Here is a 19,403-nt window from a genome sequence, read left to right as displayed (position 1 = left end):
GTCTTCTGGCGGGGAAACGGTCACCACGGGTCTGGTGGTGGAAGAACAGAGTCTCTCCCCAATAAGGTCCTTCTGGCTGGCAACATTGGCAGACAATTGGTAGGCAACGTTTTTACGGCGTCCTGCGCCGCGGGAGCACCGCTCAGATTTAATGGGCTAGTTGGCTCCACCCCCTCCTCCCCTCTCGCGGGACCGCGCTGCCTTCTGGGTGTTGTAGGCGGCAGCACGCGGTCCGCGACTACTGAGGAGGAGGGCTGGGGCGGCAAAAGGTCTTCTTGTGGGGAAACAGTTACCATGGGTCTGGTGGTGGAAGAACAGAGTCTCTCCCCAATAAGGTCCACCTGGCTGGCAACACTGGCAGACAAATGGTAGGCAAAGTTTTTACGGCGTTGTGCACTGGATACACGTTGTTCTATATACTAGAGCATCATAAGTAAGTTACATGCCAATTAGAAGTGTACTCATATCATCATGTCAAAAGGTGGAGCACGGACACTTTACCATTGGTTAGCAGGGGTAAAGAGCACAGAGTTCTAAAGACAGCATACATATAGGGTCCAGCAAGAGGGTAAAAATTAGAGTGACCATGTATAAAAGATGGATTTCCTACAACCACAAAGAAAACAGCAAAAATTACTGGAAATTGGATAAGGTTTAGCTCCGGTTGACATGTGGATCAATAGTGCCTAGAGCAAACAACCCTAAAGGACAGGGAAAACTGTGGTTTAGGTCGTAAGCTAACTTCAACTAATTAAAGTTTTGCTGTTAAGTGAATAAGTCTATATATTTGATTTATCATAGGTTAACTGTGTACTTTGGTCCAAAATTGCCATTGAGGGGTTCTGGTGACAAGACCAAGTGGTTTGGTTTATAAATGTCACCAGAAACTTTTTAAAAATGTTTTTTTTTTTTTAAGGTCTTTGTCATTTATTGATGATAATACAGGTTGCAACAAAAACATCAATGACTAAGCGTTATCAATCGCATGTCGTATATTATTGTAATCATGACTCATGGGGTATGGTTCGGGAGGCATCAAATGCATCATTGTCAAGTTTTTAGGTTTTGCCTGCAAGTGCGCACGTAGTGTGCATGCGCTAAAAAACCTTTTGAGTTCTATGTCGGATCGATGACCCGCCTCTGTCTCTCATTGGCTAGCTCCATAAATGGAGGCTAGCCATTGGGAGACAGAGGCTGTCAATCACGCTTTCTCGGGGAAAACGCGATTCAGGGGCGTTTCTCTGGCTTTTTTTAAGTCCCGCCCCTCTGTGCGCGTCATCTCGGCGGTGGGCGTGTTGTGTTTTTTTTTTCTGTCAGGGCGTGTTTTCTCATTCCGCCGAAGATGGCGCCGGGGCCCGTCGACCACTGTTTCTCCTGCTCAATGCTCAGGTAAGCAGCATGTTTTTATCCCGTTCCCCCCTCCCGCTCTCCGTGTGCCCGTTCCCGCCCCTGCCCCCCCTCCCGCTCTCCGTGTGTCCGTTCCCTCCGCAATGACTTCCTACACACCTCTGCCAAGAATCCTTTCTTGTAAACAAGCAGCCACCTGGACAGCTAGTCCCAGCTCTTTGTGACACCCATCAGTGTCCACCTGCCTGACCTCGCCTGTCCTAACACAGCTTCTGTACCCCTACAGATGGACAAAGGCAGGGGCCGTGGGCACTTGGGAGGGACGGTCCGTTGTGGGGGAGGGGGAGGGGAGGGAGAGGGAGTTTTGGCCCACGACCCCAACCAAGCATCCGCGAACTTCCCCTGAGCCCCCCCCATCACCAAATAACCAACCGACCCTTCCGACACCCCTCCCTGTGCACCAGTCCTCCCAGCCGTACGCTACACAGTGACAGACCATTTGCTCGTCCTGCTAACATGATGCTACAAGTGGCAGAATACCATATACCAACTGAGAATGTGTGGCGTGTTAGTGCAAATTAACTAATACAGTAATTTCACCGGGGCAGCGCGTCTGGCCTTAACGGCGCTGTACCCTCTATCAGAGCTCCATTACAGCCCTTCGGAGCCGCCTCGCGCGGCACTTACGATGCCCATCACCCCTACGGTAGTCCAGGCATTTTGGGAGCAAGTCCTGCACCTGACTAAGCTACGCAGCGGGCTTTTAATGCTTTACGTGCAATGTAAACCGGGCGAGAGCTTTACACCTGCCCTATTGTACTCGTGAAACGCCTGCCGGACAAGCACAACTCCAGTTTGGCCCAAACAAGTCTGCAGGTGCGGCCGCAGGGCACCACACGGGCTCCGACCCAGTCCATCCAGCACCTTTTACCAAGGCCTCCGTCCCCGCTTTATGTGTCCCCTGCTGCCTGCCCCGTGTCCACACGTCCTTTCATGCCACGTGTCCCCCCCACCATGCACGAAGTTCGCACCCATTGCAGCGCATGGAAGCCACACCCCCGCATACGCAAGCACCTTCTTGTACAATTTGTAATGCGGAGTTTGCACTTTCTTCCCCAGGCGCCCCCGCCCTCTCTGCAGCTGCGGCCAAACAGGCTCCACACCGGCGTTCCTCTGCTTGGCACTGCCCAGGCGACGGCGTCCCTTTGAGTGTGTTGTCTGCCCTCCTGCGCTTGTGGCGAATGCCCCTCCTTTTCCTTCTGCTGAGTCCTTGCCCCCCCAGCCTTCTCCCCTCTGCCCGCATCCCATACATCCACTATTCCGTGGCATTAATTCCTCAATCCAGCCAACCCCCCTCCTTGTGCCCCGTTCCGAACTCCTAGTCCCAGCAAATTCCCGCCCCAGACCACCTCCCCCCCAGGCCCAAGGACACCCCCAAGCCCAACCCACGCCCCCGCAAGAACCCCCCGCCCCCGCAAGACCCCCCCACCACCGGAGAGCCCCCCGGCCCGGACCATGCCCCCCCCCCCCAGCGTGTCCCGGCAGTCCAAATGCCCAGCAACATCCCAATACCCGTGCACGGCACCCCCCCCCCCCCGGAACCCGCACACGCCACTTCCGCCTTGTAACATAGTGTTTGCTACCTCACACATTTTGTTTGTTTTAAATACTTGCACTGGTGCCTCCATTGCCTACGTAACGTCTGTTCTTGTGATGGAGTGTCTGCCTTTTATTGCAGTATTGCACGTCTATGCGTATTTAGTACATTTTTGTAACCTGCACCCCTTTCACTTTTTTATTTTTATTTTAATGCACCGATTGCTACCTCCTGTATTTTTGTTGCTCACTAGTGTCACTTTTGATCCATGCAACTTATTGTTTGCCTCCGTTTTACGCTCCTGTATATCATTATTGGTCCCCCCGCGAAGCGCCCCGACACCCCCGGGCAAAGCCCGCGCCACACAAGACCGCACAAACAAACACATAAATAAATAAATAAATAGCTCACTCACGTTAATCCTTTGCCCCGCCCCCATGCCTGATGCCACCGGGTCCTTCAGGTGGATCGAGCGCCACCCATCCGCCCGTGGAAGACCCCCCCCCCTTTCCCAGCCAAGCCCCCACCCTGTGCTGCCGGCCCCTTCCCACTGAAACCTGCCCCCTAGACCGGCCCCATCCCACCTCCAAACCTTCCGCTGTGCCCCCAACGATCTGTAGCCAGCCCCCTACCCACGCCCACCGGCTCTCCTTGTCGTCGCCCCCTCCCCTCTGCTGCGATCACTGTTGCGTTGAGCACTGTGGCACCCCTGCCACGCGCCACTGTCCTACCAGATGTAGCCTCGACCCGCACCTAGCGTATGCAACCTTTATTACCCTTCATTGTGCGTCTGCCCCCCCTCATGCCTCCAGTCCAGGCAAAGACGGGAGCATAGCTGAGTACTCCAAGCCCACATTACCAAAACCTAAGATGCTTTCCAGGGAAGTCACTGACACAATAATTGCGTTACTTGTTTACAGTACACACTATTTATTCAGGGCCGCGTTAAAACCCACCACCGCAGTTATTCTTTGTGAATCATAGTGAAGTGCCGTGCCTATCTTCCTTTGCGAGAAAGTAGAAACGTCTAACTAAACAAATTATTTCGATAATAGGTCTGAAAAACAGAGTAGTAACATGTCACTGATAGAGTGCCTGCTCAGAATTTTGTCATGCAATCTGAATAGACTTTAACATGTTATGCTCTATTTGCCAAAAAGAACGACTGTGGGAAACAGGTAAGTGGGAAATTGTTGAAGGATGGATGCCTGACAGTAACAGTCGTGCTCGTCCTCCCTACTGCCCCCTTCTCCATGCTTGATCCTCCCTTCGCCCGCATGCCCCGCGCGCCCCCCCCCACCCCTACCAACCCAATTAGCCATCCCCTACCATCGACTGCCCACGCCGGCCTCCTCCTCCACAAATTCCTTTCCTCTGATGGCCCCCTTTTTCTCGTCCCTAGCCCCCCTTCGCTCTCTTCCTTGGCAGCATGCGGTGCCCCCCCACTCCATTTGGCGCCCTCAGTCTTTGTGAGGTAGTGTCGGGCTGGTCACTCAGAACTCCCTTGCTCCTCACAGTATTCAGCAGGAGGATCCGGGCAACAGCAGGCCCGCCGCACCCTCGTTCGCTGCCCGGACAGAATTTGTCCACCTACCCTGTCCCAGCAGAGCAGCACGAGCCGGGGCTCCCAGTTTCCAAGAGAGGGCTGGTACAGTGATGACGCCCACCAGTGTCCTGTGCTACGGGCGGCCGAGTGGTCAGTGCCGAGAGCTCCACACCTTAAGGAGGGGGGTCAGTACTCACAGAATTATGGCGCTATAACATGCCCCATTTTCACGGCGTCCTCAGTCCCAAGGCACAGCCCGGTAGTGTCCTGCCTGCAGTTGCCTGATTGTGCCTCCGTGTGCCCCTGTTGCCTGCTTGTGCCTCCGTGTGCCCCTGTTGCCTGCTTGTGCCTCCGTGTGCCCCTGTTGCCTGCTTGTGCCTCCGTGTGCCCCTGTTGCCTGCTTGTGCCTCCGTGTGCCCCTGTTGCCTGCTTGTGCCTCCGTGTGCCCCTGTCGCCTGCTTGTGCCTCCGTTTTCGTGCCCCTGTCGCCTGCTTGTGCCTCCGTTTTCGTGCCCCTGTCGCCTGCTTGTGCCTCCGTTTTCGTGCCCCTGTTGCCTGCTTGTGCCTCCGTTTTCGTGCCCCTGTTGCCTGCTTGTGCCTCCGTTTTCGTGCCCCTGTCGCCTGCTTGTGCCTCCGTTTTCGTGACCCTGTCGCCTGCTTGTGCCTCCGTTTTCGTGACCCTGTCGCCTGCTTGTGCCTCCGTTTTCGTGACCCTGTTGCCTGCTTGTGCCTCCGTTTTCGTGACCCTGTTGCCTGCTTGTGCCTCCGTGTGCCCCTGTTGCCTGCTTGTGCTGTGTAAGTGTGTGTAGAGTGCTCTGTGTGGGTGTGTGTGGGGTGCTTTGTGTGGCTGTGTGTGTGGGGGGCTTTGTGTGGCTGTGTGTGTGGGGGGCTCTGTGTGGCTGTGTGTGTGGGGGGCTCTGTGTGGCTGTGTGTGTGGGGGGCTCTGTGTGGCTGTGTGTGTGGGGGGCTCTGTGTGGGTGTGTGTGTGGAAGGGCTCTGTGTGTGTTTAGGGGGGCTCTCTGTGGGTGTTTGTGTGTGTCATTTGCGAGAGATAAAGCTAGTGGCATTGTAAATGACAATGCCATGTATTTATGTTAAAACAAAACATAAATAAAAATAATGTTAAGAGCAATGCCAATAGCTCTAACTTTAACAAAGGCAAAACCATTGCATTGTAAATGCTTGTTTACTTTTCTTTCTTTTTAATGTTCGTTCACAGTGCCACTGTGCATGGCTGGGTTATACACACTTGCTCTGAAGCTGGGGATTTTGAGGAGGTTGCAGAACCTGCAGCACATCTTTTTGGGCGATGTGCAGCTGGTTCAATGGCAATGGTGCTTGGAATACTGTATGGCAGAAAGACCTCACTGTGCTCCCAAAACCCACTGTGCCTGGTCAAGGGCTGTGTGCAGTAGCTTCTGTGGTAAAAGATTGTTTGCAGAATAACTTTTAGGGTATTGACTGGAATAGATTGATTTCAGACAAATCTGCTTTTCTATTAATATAGACTTTTTGTTTTTATTCTCTAGGTGGTACTTTGCAAGTTTCATTCTGTTTTTCTGTCCCAGCAAGGGCAGGTTTACACTTGTGGACATGGTCAAGGTGGGCGTCTTGGTCATGGAGATGAGCAAACTTACATGGTAACATTTACGTTGTATTTCTTATTAGTGCACTCTTTCATGTAATACCTACTGATAATGGTATGTGGTTTAGAACATATCTCACAGCAACGCAACAAAATATACAAGCAGTGGTTCATCTTTTCCTTAAGGTCTGGAAGTCTTCAGTATTCAATAGAGTAGATTATACAATAGAACGCCATAGCTACCTACCAATGTGAAATATGCACATAGACTTCAGAAATTACTATTTCTCAGGTTATGCGTTCTACTTGGCCAAGCATAATCGCTATTCAAGAATCAATTGTATTTTGATGACTGGGGGTTTGAGATACAGAGTAATATCCCTTAAAAAAATCTAGGCTCTTGCTACATCAAATCATTTACCCATTGTTTTGGACGCAAAAAGGTCAGACTCCCGAAGTCTACTCTGGGCATTCCCTATGTACTGAATTTAGGATCCTGTGTTTAAAGAATAATCATTCAAGAATATAACAGTCTATATCTGGTATAGCTCTAAGTCAGCACATTTTCCATATGAGTTACCTTGAAGCTTTGGCTCAGAGAGCCGTTTCTTGTCATTCGCTCATGAAATAAAAGGAAGCTGAGGGCTAGCTAAATTCCGGGAAAAAAGATTCTGCACTTAGAAATTTCGTTGTTGTTACTTGTGTCCTCAATGCAGCACCAGAGGCACAAACAAAGTGAAATAATGTATTTTCCTAATGTATGTAGTTAAATGATTTGGGTAACAAAAGCAAGCAGCTTTATTTAGGGGAAAAGTTGTAGCTGTGTGCTTATCTAGCATTTGAAAATGATTGTTAAAGTGATTGATTGGACCTCTGCTCTGGTGTTCTTTAACACCAGTAAGATCTTAGGAGACTTTCAGCATTTTAATAATGTCCTGTATTCAGAAAGAGTGGATCACTCTCAAGCAGCTGCTTAGAGCTATTCAAAGGACTTGGGTTGGCCAAGGCAGTGGTGAATTATAATAATGAGTAGTCCAGTCTGACTTCTAGAGCGGACATAGGTAGTTTCGAAGAATCAGCCATGTGATATGAAGGAGGCGCTGAATAGATAACAATGGAGTATTTGTCTTATTGTGTGAGATACTGTTCAATATATTGTTTTGTAGAGCTAAACCTTGAAATTTAATATGCAGCACAACTTAAATGATAAAAAGAATAGGTACTGTCCCTTATCAGGTTGCATTCTCTCTCCCTGTTTGTATGCTTAACTGTGACATGAAGGTTTATACTAAGATTGTGTCCTGTAGGTTAGGTAGTGCGACTGGTGCATTAAGCCACACTGTCCAGCAGGTGTGCATGTTTCTGCTAAAATGCGCTGTCATCTACTCAGTTGACAATGCAACGTCATGGAATCCCCCATTTCGAGTGTGATTGCTAACAAATCTTTCGGCTGTATTAGAAGGTTATATTTGAGGGAAACTCGTTTTTTTTTGCCTGCCTAGATGGATTATTGTATGTGTTATTACTTTACATAAACAGCAGAAAGTAAAAGTGGTGATTACATATTTGCTACAACAGGCATACTGGTGTTCTGATCACTAGAAGGAGGAAGGTACCATTGTTCCCTTTTTTCTCAGATTTTAATATCCTGCCTTTTCTCTTTAAAACGCTGAGCATTAAACTACTTTTTTATGCTGACCACTTAATATTGTACTTCTGCCATGGTCTGTCTTTGTCAAAGCTCACAGAGTTCGATAGGAATTTTGCCTGCCTGCTGTCCGGCTAGAAGGCAAACTAGTTGGTGCAATCAAACTCATTAAGCAGCTGGCAAATAACTGTTTTGGATGTCTAGGGTGAACATATCTATGGATTTGTTCTGAAATTGGCTCTCTGAACTAAGAACAGTTATTTTTTAGACACTTCTTTTGTTAGTGTAGGGCAATGCCAATAGGCCTGGTCTTATGTTTATGCAATCAATATGAAAAACTTAAAAGTAAAAATCTCTGTGCAGAGCTGTGGTGAACTCACAAAAAGGTTAAAAAAACAAAACTCATCATCCTTGGCGTTGAAGAACACTACCTTTAAGCTGATATGCACATATGAACTGGCAAAATGCCATCACTCTCCGTGCAAGAGAGCCACTGTATGAAATGGGCTGAATCATTGTGCTATACAATATGCTGTGATAGGTGGAAGCAAAATTTGAATGTCAATTTAAAAGTCTAATGAATCGTCCTGGGCAAGATGGGCATAGGCTGGGAATTTGTCTCTTGGGTCCACCTTCTATATTCTGGTCCGCTGGCCCGAGTAGTTGTTAATAATCACAGGTCGGCAAATTTTGCATTGGGGAGAGGCACCAGACAGGGCTGTCCTCTCTCTCCGTTGCTCTTTGCACTGGCGCTCGAGCCGCTCGCGACCTGGGTCCGTTGGGACAGATCTATCAGGGGGCTCCGATGGACATCTGACTGGAAAGACAAGATATCGCTGTATGCTGATGATATTTTGTTGTATTTGACCTCTCCTCGAACTTCGCTTATAGTATTCTTAGACGTCCTGGAGGTGTTTAGTAGATATTCAGCTTCGCCATTAATTGGACAAAGTCGGTCCTGTTTGTTTTGAGTGGCGATCCCCCGGAGGTTCCTCCAAGTTGTCTGGTTAAACTGGAAGTGGAGAGATTCAAATATCTTGGTATTTTCATATCCTTGAACCCTCAGAGCAGATATTCCAATAACCTGTTGCCTCCTTTGGTTCGGCTTAGGCGCGATGTGGATTGCTGGAAGTCGCTTCCGCTTTCTCTTCTTGGTCGAGCTGTTCCGTTTAAGATGAAGGCTCTTCCTCGTTTCCTCTATGTGCTTCAGAACTCTATGGACCCGGTTCCCCCGTCGTATTTCAGGGAGGTCGAGTCTCTCCAGAGACAGCTTCTTTGGGAGGGTAGGCCCCGAATTGCGTTTGCGAAATTGACATTACCATGGTACGACAGGGGGATTGGTCTGCCTAATATTCGGAAGTATTATTGGGCGTCACAATTGGCGACGTTTAATCAGACTGTGTATGGCTAGCCGTTGGACCCCGGCTATATTATGGATCATGGCCAGGTTCCCGGGGGGGAATTCACTAGAGCACTTTATGCGAGGCGTAGATGTTTTCCCTTGGTGGGACCAACGGCGGTTGCTGTTGGGGTCTGGCACGAGGCTAACCGCTCCCTTGGGTGGGAGGGGAAGATCACGTTGGCTACACCCCTCTGGAATTCGGAACGTTTGGACAGTCTATGGCCATCCAAGGGTTTTGACAAATGGGACCTCATTGGGATTTCCCGAGTTGGGGATCTCTGGGGTAAGGATGGCATCCTTCCATTTGAGACTCTGCAGGAACGGTATCAAATGAAGGGAAGCGAGAGGTATCGTTACCTTCAGATTAGGCATGCGCTGCTTACCAGTATCCCCTGTGACAAGATGCTCCCGGAGGCCTCCCCGTTGGAGGACCGAGTGTTGGTTGGTCATCTCCCGACGAAAACGATCCTCCTGATTTATAAAAAACTAATTAATCACATGGAGGATCCCTTGGTGGCACTAAGGGACCAGTGGATGCCGGATGGATTGATCCTAGATGATGAGGACTGGAGGGAGGCCGTGGCCTCTCCGAGGGTCGTTGCCATCCAGATGAGGCTCCGACTGGTTCAATTAAAGATCCTCCACCGCTGTTATGTGACTGGCCCACTGTTGGTGCGAATGGGTTTGGCCGTGAGTGGGGAGTGTAGGAGAGGGTGTGGTGAGTCTGGAACGTTTTTTCATGTGTTGTGGGTCTGTGCCCTCATCCGGGGGTACTGGTCTGCTATTCATGCCAAGGTGCGGGAGGTGTGGGGAGTGAGTTTTGAGTTGGAGGCGCGGCGTTGCCTCCTGAATGTTTGGGACCCGACAGATCTCCCGTCCCATGGAAAGATGTGGGTCATGTTGGCATGTAGTATTGCGAAAAGTAATATAGCTCGGTTGTGGGGTGCGGTTCAGCCTCCGACAGTCGGTAAATGGATGGATGATTTGGATTGGTATATGTTTAGAGAGCGGGCGGTGTATGTGGCAAGGGGGAGGGCCAAGAAATGGGGCAAGATTTGGGGGCCCTGGAATGTTTACAGGGGCGATATATGCGCCCCCCCCCTGGTAACATTGGAAGACCCTGAAGTGCTGGATGATCCCTGAACCCGAGTGTAGTAATCATTGTTGAACCTTTTTTAAATGGGAGGTTATGTACAGGCTTATTGTGCATGAGTGGCAGTCCAGTGTATTTTTTGGTATGTGTGTTATAATTTTTTTGTGTTTAATAAAAAGAATTATTAAAAAAAAAAGTCTAGTGAATAAAGAGGGCTGACAGAAAGCCTCTATGTTTTTAGAATTTTTTTATTTATAATTTTCAGGTGAAGCCTAGAAAGCGCAGGCGCTGTCGCTTATCGACCTGTTGTAGATGCTTTGTGGAGTTAGAGGTCTGCCCATCACTTGCCTTTGCTTTTCATTTGTCTGTGTTCATGTCCTTTTAAAATCCTTGCATGCTAGTGGTCAGTCCTGCCTCTTCGTCTCTCATTTTTATCTTCCGTTCCTCCCACGCAGCAGGGACAAAGTACAACGCTATGGTGCTTTATCTACTCTTTGGAGAACTATTTTATTCTTGGTTTCCTGCTCTGTTTGCCTGTGTTCAGCTACGTTGACATTGCTGCTTATATTTGCATATAGCATTCCTCCTCCCACCTCCTCTTAATGCCACAGTTGTGTTAGTGGTGCCTCCTGTGCCTCCCCTCCATTGTTCGTTTATGTATTATTTTATCCTTTTTGCCAAATTTCGATGTCGACTGTCTCTGTTCGGCTTCTTTTGTTAAGAATTTAGGTTTTGGGCTTCTTTTTAAGGGGAATTCGGTTTGTTTTTTAACTGGAGGGACGGACAGGCTCCCATCATGCTCTGCTTTGGAGACATTGGAACTGCGGCACGAGTATTTTTAAACAAGCCATTAGTCTGTTTGCCAATGCTGGTTTATGAAAGTGGCTGGTTTAAAAAAAAGTATTTCAACTACGTACCACTTTTTGGCACTGACTCCGTAAAGGGTGAGGGGCATCCATTCCATACCCTCTCTCCTTCTCGTTCACCCCATACTGGAAGGGGAGTAGTAATGGCTGAATAGTGCTCACACCAAAGAATCAACGCAGCAATGGCACTACCATGTTTACCAGAAACTTGTACGAAGTTGAGTTCGTTTTCTGCAGGACTGAAAACGTGGAAAAAAATGGTTTGTGGAAAGTGGTCTGAAACTGCTTCTTTTAATTAGTTTTGAACTGGAAGGTGAACAAGCATTTGCTATGCAATAGGTCTCGCATTTACGATACTTTGAGCTATTAGCACTGTAAATGTCAATAGCTTAAATTCTCACTAATACGAGACCAATTGAAATGAAAATATTGTTTGTTTCCAAGAGCCCCATTCCGGCTTGCACTTAATAGAGGCCACGCTCCTTTCTTTAGATGAGCCGCATTTACTGGAGCTTTCGATCCGCACTTCTCATCCATTGGTCTGTTCACATTTTGTTTCCTTCTACCATAACATAAAGCATGGGACAGTGGGTCAGCCCACTTCACCTATTTGTTCTCTTTACTGCGGGTGACTGCATTTTTCCTGTTTACTCTGGAGCCACCTAAGGAATAAATGAGCACCAGTCCAAAAATCTAAAGTTATTTTCAACAAACACCACTTAGTACTCCTAGGTTTACCCTCTACGCCCATCTTTCCGTAATGAAGTTTCTGCCGTCACTTCTTTTCTAGGTACTGCTGCTGGTATTATCCTTACTTGCCCAAATTACTGTTAATATATACACGCTCGCCAGCTCCTTCATGCCTTATCTTCTCCAACGTGTGGTGCTCTGCGAACACACCATTCAGAAACTACATTATCCATTAATGGGGTATCCTACATGGATTTACATGCCTGATTCATTCCCCGTCGTGGAGATGGGAATCCCATGGTAAAATAGTCAAGCAGTGCTTAAAAAATGTAATTGTCTATGATGGCCCTAAGCCGTGTCAATAGTAGCCTATCTATGTCTTTTTAAAAAAAGGACCTAATGTTGGAAACCAGCCAATCAGCTGCCAGCACCATCTAAAACACTCTCAGTAGAGGCAGATTCTCTCAGATTTTCACCTCACTTCGTGTGGAAGGGAGTTTTCCTGAGTGCTACACAGTTTTTTCTACAACTTTGACACATTTTGGCATCATGTCTGATGCAATGCCAATAGAACAGGCCTAGTCTTATGTTTATGCAATCAAAATGAAAAACTTAAAAGTAAACAAATCTGTGCAGAGCTGAGGTGAACTCACAAAAAGGAACCATTGTTCCCTTTTTTCTTAGATTTTTCCTCCCTTGTAACACCTATGGCAAGAAAAGAAATCCACATAAGGAATGTATTTACTGCCTTTACCCAAGGCATGAGGTGAAAGAATGGAAAATGTGGTGCAACTTTTCATCTAAAATCCTCAAAAATAGAGAGGGAAGGTTACTGCTGTGGCTTCAGGCCATGAAGCACCAGATGCCTACTTTGAAGGAGGAGAGTGAGAGATCCTCTACATCTCATAAGAGGTCAATATCTAAAGACAGTTCCTCAGGAGACGGTAGAAAACATCACAGACTTTCCAGGACACCAAGACCTCAAAAAAGACAAAGGAGCTAAACATTTCTCAAAACCGGCGTTGTCTGTGCCTTCTACCCTGTCTAGAAAGGAAGGAGATCACCCAAGAACCTCATCTTCAGATCCTTTGGGATGGAACTCCCTTGAAAAATCATCGTCGACTACATTACCTCACTTGTCGGCAACAATGAGTGTTACATCGCCGACTGCAACAGTGAGGACGATGGCAATCCAGGCTCCGGTATCATCTTGGAGTCTCCAGAAGCCCATTGACGGCGAGAACTCCATCGTCGTTGAAAACCATGGACGCTTCCCGTCTACTAAGTTACCACCGGCGAAGATCCAATCAACGACTGAGTCGTCCACGAGTGTCCCGTCGACTGCACTTCCGTTGATGATAACACTGTCAATGACCCCGTTGACGACGACCCCGTTGGCGATTAAGTTTTCATTCCCGATTATATCTGCACAGTCGACACCACCGTCGACAAGGGTTACTCAGGTTACCAGAGTGACTAAGACTTTCCTACGTCCAACCATGCAGGAATTCAGTAAGCTTTCACCTTTAATGCCATTGCATCTGCTGGAGGGCTATGTGGAAGATGATAATGACGATGTAGAAGGTGATGGTGTGTATGGTGTGGCTCACAGTCCATCAGAGCTCCATGTAAAATTTCAGGACGATGTAGAGGATGAGGACTACCATGAAGAATCGCAATACTATCAGCCGGGATATATGGCTTCACGTCAGTTACCATTCATACGGTTTTCGGACAGTCACGCCCCAGGGACATGGCCCATCTGCCACCGTCACTTATACAGGATTTGCAGGCTATGTTCACGGATTACCGGTAGCGGGTTCTGCCGCAACCAGATAGGCCGGTACCTCAAACAGATCTTCCAGTTACACCCGCTGTTCAGCCGCCAACAGCACCTGTATATGTTCCTGACCCTGGGCTAACTGACCTTGGCTCACCGGATGCTTCCTCTTCAGATTAGGATAGAGAGGAAGGTGAGCTGCCGGATCTGATCTCCTTTGGAGGAATATATCCTACCAACACTCTCCACTCCTCCGCACCTCCCATCAGATTCTCCTCCAGAGGATATTGGAGGATTCCATAATTTAATGCGTAGAGCAGCCAACCGGCTTCAAAAGGCTATTATGGTCAAGCAGACTAAATGCTTTTTATATGATTTTAAAGAGGATACCATGAAATTGGTGTGCTCCATACCAATTCTAGATCGTACATGGCAGGAAGGCATCAAAATTATGAAGACTCCCACAACCATACCACCAGTTCTCCCCCGTATTAAGACGCCAGAGGATTCTCCATCTTGCTTCACTGGGCACCCCAAGCCGGAGTCTGTCATCTTTCAAGCTGCACAAAGACGTACCAAGACCCCTGCTACACCTATTACTACTCCACCTGATAAGGAGGGCACAGGATGGACATTCTAGGGAAACGTTTTTCTTCTGTGGCCGCAGTTACGATAAGGGCACCAAATGCATTAGCTAGCAACGGCTGCTACGACTGCCAGATGTGGTCAGATATGGCAGGTTTAATATACCTTATACCTGACAACAAGAGACCAGAAGCACAGAAGATACTTTTAGAAGGAGAGCGTGCAGCTTCGGAAACCATTGACTGTGCCCTTGATATAGCGAATACTGGCTTTAGACAGCTGTCAGGAGCTACTGTGCTCAGACGACAAGGATGGCTGAAAGCAACCACTTTAAGTCCTGAGATGCCGTTTGAAAGTCTAGGATATTGCTTTCGATGGGGAGTCCCTATTTGGAAAGCATATTGGCGAAGCCTTATTGGCGAACAAGACTGACACAGATACAGCAAAGTCGTTGGGCACTTTGCAATACATAAAGGTACCTTTCAGAGGAGCTAGAGAAAGAGGCTTTACCCCTTACAAGGGAGGTTACCAGAGAGCTCAACAGTATCAGCCATACCAATCACAATACCGGCAGACCTATAATCCTCCATCTTACCGTCAGTCGTCTATAGCTGGTTTCTCTCACTAGGGAGGCTGCAAATGAATGCTTCAACAAGGTTGTGTCTCTAGTAGGAAGCAATGATCATGTCTGGGTACCAGCTTCCAACCCCTCCCAACCTATGGGTGCGAAGATTTTCAGCTACATCCACTAGTGGCGCAAGATAACAGATCTCTGGGTATTGGACCTCGTCACCTTTGGTCACACTCTAGCATTCACTCAGATCCTGCCAACTACTCCACCCAAAGGTGCCTGTCCCCCTCAACTTCACTTACTACGCAAAGAGGCTTTGGCCATGCTCGCCAAGGGAACAATAGAGGAAGTCCCGATGTTGCAAAGGGGAAAAGGTTTCTATTCTTTTTTCCTAATAAAGACAAAATCAGGAGAATAGAGACCAATGTTGGGCCTTGGGAATCTCAACAAGTCTTAAGAAACAGATGTTCAGGATGGTAAAAGTGTCTGAGATTTTACATCTTTTAAACAAAGGAGAGTTCATGACCTAGCTCAACATGGGTGATGCATATTTTCATATCCCCATCCATCTTAAACATCAGAAATTCTTAAGATTTACAGTGGCTGGTACCCACTACCAATAAAAGGTAATTAAGTTTGGTCTCAAATCGGCTCCAAGAATCTTTACCAAGTGCCTGGCACCTGTAGCAGCAGCCCTGCGATCTCAAGGTCTTCAGGTATTCCCATACCTCGACGACTGGCTGCTCAAAGCACCAACAGCACCAAAGGCCAGTCAAGCTACAAACACCTGCCTTTAATTGTTCAGGACCTTGGGACTCACTGTACACAGAGAAAAGTCTTTGTTCCATCCTAGTCAAGTCTTATCCTTCCAGGGAGCGTCCATTGATACCATCCAATTCAAAGCCTTCCTATCACACGAAAGGCAGATACGATTGCAAAGACTGACAGAAAACACATCAAGTAAAAGGTCAGTTTCTGTGCGAACATACAAGTCGCTTCTAGGGATGTGCTCTTCATCAATAGATCTGGTGCCACTAGCCAGACTGAGCATGAGGCCTCTTCAAGAAGAGCTACAGAAGCTAAGGCAACAAACCTTGAGATCCTTCGAGGATTTAGTCCAGATCACATCATGCATGGCAGATGCACTGCGATTTTGGTTTCACTCGTCGAATATTGAAAAGGACCTTGCGTTCCTCCAGACTATCCCAGACTTGAAATTAAATTAAATGAAATACCAGCATTTGTAAAGCACAGCTACCTCTGGAGAGGTGTCCCGACGCTGGGTGCCGTCGGGAAAATTAAGTGAGCTATTTTCCGGAGTCGTAAGGTGCTGGGCTAACCTGGCGCCCGGGGATCGAACCTTGAGCCCCCGTGTTCCGGAGTCAGCTGCCCTGGACGCTGCACCACAGCTCTTCCCTACTGACAACGGACGCCTTCATGGACGGCTGGGGTGGCCATCTGCAGGAGTTACAGATTCAGGGCAAATGGTTCTCTGCGCAGAAACATCAACATCTCAACAGGCTAGTGCTCAAAGCCATTTTCCTATTTCTCCAGGCCTTCTTACCAAGGATAGCAGGCTCTGCCGTTCTGGTTCGTACAAACAATACGACCAGCATGTACTATGGCAACAAGCAAGTGGGAACCAAATCCATCACGCTATCTCAAGAAGCACAGGAGCTATGGGATTGGACAATGCAACATGGGATTTCACTCAACGCTGCGCATGTCGGAGGTCTGCACAATACGCTGGCTGATATGTTAAGCAGAACGCAGTCCAGTTGTCACGAATGGGAGCTGGAGCAGTCTCCGCTCTACAGGGTGAAGTACCTAAAATTATACTACCACCCAATTAGAGCCATACTTGCAAATAGCCCATATACCAGTTACCAATAATCAGTCAGTTGGCAGTGTAGAAGGTCCAATCGTTTATTATAACAAACAAACTCTGCCAGAGGAGCTCCTTGCGAACTAACCCCACGAGGTTCGCCAAGAAGACTGCTGGCACATTATCAGCAAACCACATATATACTGTTGCATTTCGAAACCGTTACCTAAGATGGAAAAGCACAGGCTGGTACAAGTTGGTGCAAAGGAAAGACCATATATGGAACACAAAAACCTCCTCAGTATAGTTCAGCTCATTATAGCAAGGTCGAGAGGGCGACTCCCTCCTGTTAGCTCGGAGAGAGTCCGCACAGCGCTCCCCTGGAATGTACTCACCCAACCTACCCCCTCCTATAACCTTGACAGGCCTAACGTGCAGAAGCAGCAGGTTGCTACAGTTGTACTATTTCACAGGGGAACGCAGTTCGGCTAAAGAAGAGGAATATTTTCATGAGGGCTAGAAGCAGGCTAGGTCACAAAATGGCGCTGGTCAAGTCAAGCTGTGTTCACATATAACCAGGAATAGCGTGCAATAAAGTGTACATGAATCCCTAAGCGATTAGGCGTGCATACTTATTAGTGTTCGAATACCTAGATCTGTATGATGGCTACACCATGCTAATTACTAACAATAACTGCACATTTTACTAGGCTCAGATCGAATCTGGTTCCTCAAACCCTCCTTTTAGCATGATGTAGCTAACTAATAGGAAGTACTAATCCTGGAAGACTTCCTCATCAATGGCCATCAGCTCTCGAATCTCCTGTTGGAGCATCTGAGTCTTAGAGGGAACAGGAGATGGAGTGAACCGGGCTGTCAATCGTGTGGCACAGTAAGAGCAACAAACCGGTCCACACTGTATGCAGAGGCAACAAGCGAAAAGGATACCGACTGCTCCAGCGACTATCATCAATAACTTCCAACCCCAGGTCGACAAGAGCCCCCAGAACCAGCTAGAGAGTGACCAAGACCCATTCTCAGTGTGCCTTTCTGCTGCTATGCGATGTAACTTCTGGATAGCTAGATGAACCGTGGGGGCGGAGTCTGGAATGTAAACACAACAGGAGCTGACGATTACCCGGCATGCTCCTCCTCAATCAGCCAAGATAACGTCTAGAACCATCCGGTTCTGGAGCGAAACGAGTCTCGTAGCCTGAAGCTCTACAGTGAGATTGGTCATGATATCGGTAGTGATATTAATGACATTCTCCACTATTCTACACAATCGTCTTATTTCTCTACTATTGAATATCGGCCCCCAGAAAGGGACCAATCCTTTCGTGAAGTCTGTAAATTGTTTCAAGGAAATGTCAGTCTGATCAACCTCGGTCATGTCAAGCTGCCTATTGGGAACTGTTTTCGTGCTATGGAGCTGGTGAGTTTTGTGATAGTCAGATGGTACTATGTATACAGGGGGTTACAAGAAGGACAGATAACACTGCCCCGCCCATCCTCGTGGCAACCAAGTATAAGCATTTTCCCCACAAACGAAATACACACTCGGTGGTGTCAACAGTGGAGGGCTGCTGAAGATCTTCATTCTGTAAGTATAATTGCAGATGCTATTTCCAACCTGGATATGTCCCATACCTTGCACACAAAAATCGGAGGAAGTATTCAATATAGGGACTGGCATAATGCGTTCACTAGTGACATTTCTGGCAACAAAATGCTGAAAGTACTGAGAATGATTAAAATTGGCAAAGTCGTAAAGTTCATCCTGCAACCAAGTACTATTTTCATTAGCAGTATACAAATTCATACAAGCATCTGGGTCCAGTGATCCCTCCCCCGCCCCCCCCATTTCCAGCTGGGTCAAATCCCTGGTGTGTTTCAATATATGCTAGTATCATTCCATAATCCTTCTCCGAGTATTGTTTGGGGTTTTCCACATAATGGTTATACATAGCAGAGAACATTTGAAACCATGCTTCACAGCTACCTAAGTAGGACATGGGCAGTGAAAGAAATAGGTCATGTTTATGCATGACTGATGGCAGGAGCCCACAAACCCAACAATCGGTCATGTTGGTAGTACTGTGGGTTTGGTGGAGCATTTCTACAAATACATTCTTGGCATATGTCTGGCGATGCCTTTCTGTATGTGGCGCTAAGGTGAACATCAGGTGCTCAGGCGGGGAAATGGTAGAGGGTATCATAGCTTGCATGGGGTACTTGTACTCTAAATAGATAAAAACACCCATAAAGATGGCTAATATAACAGTTATTACTAACACAAATGCTACTTTCACACGCATGGTCCAAGTGGAAAACATTGGCTCATAAAACGGCAAATATCGCGGTGCAATAGGACGTTCTTCTTCAAGTACAATGCGACCAAAAGGGTACATTCCTAACTAAAAGTCCAAAACTAAACTTGGGCACAGCAGTCCGTCCTGCCAGAGGGTTCTTCTCCCTGTGTCCGTCAGAGTCTCACAGGCAGACTCCTATTGTTCATCTCAAGAAAACAAAGAAAATCGCTTCCGAGGGAATCTGATGTACAACCTGGCCGCGTTCAAGTGCAAGTCTTTCTTTCTGAACAGAGCTCAATAACAAAGTTCAGCTCTCAACGTGTTCAGTCCAGTGTCTCGCTCAGTACCTCAGACTTAGAATCTAGCAAACCCTTTCTACTCCAGTCTTTCCTTATCTCCTAGTAGTGTTGTCTGAGGCACCATGATGCTTTCTTGGCCGCAGGTTGTATCGCACATGACCCGGTGTTTCCTGATCAGAAAATAGCAAAGAAGGCACCTTTTCTTCATCAGAGCCTCCGTTTGCTGGGATCTCAAAAATGGAATTAAGGGCACTTGCG

The 19,403-nt window shown here is 47.7% G+C and overlaps 1 protein-coding gene across 3 annotated transcripts in view; it reads left to right on the top strand.

Moving 5' to 3' along the window:
- The window catches only part of IBTK (inhibitor of Bruton tyrosine kinase), an 876,521-nt gene that overhangs the window by 133,901 nt on the left and 723,217 nt on the right, over positions 1–19,403 (top strand). For 2 of the 3 annotated variants that reach the window (XM_078648125.1, XM_078648127.1), the window contains one exon: positions 6,019–6,129. The exons of the other annotated variant lie outside the window; for it this stretch is intronic. In XM_078648125.1, coding sequence (XP_078504251.1) covers positions 6,019–6,129 — 111 coding nt within the window. The remainder of the gene's footprint in view (positions 1–6,018; positions 6,130–19,403) is intronic. 3 annotated transcript variants of the gene reach the window in all.

Source organism: Lissotriton helveticus, chromosome 6, assembly GCF_964261635.1.
Source record: "Lissotriton helveticus chromosome 6, aLisHel1.1, whole genome shotgun sequence".
Classification (NCBI taxonomy): Eukaryota; Metazoa; Chordata; class Amphibia; order Caudata; family Salamandridae; genus Lissotriton; species Lissotriton helveticus.
The sequence above is the reverse complement of the archived record's forward strand: the minus strand, read 5'-3'. Positions and strand labels throughout refer to the sequence as shown.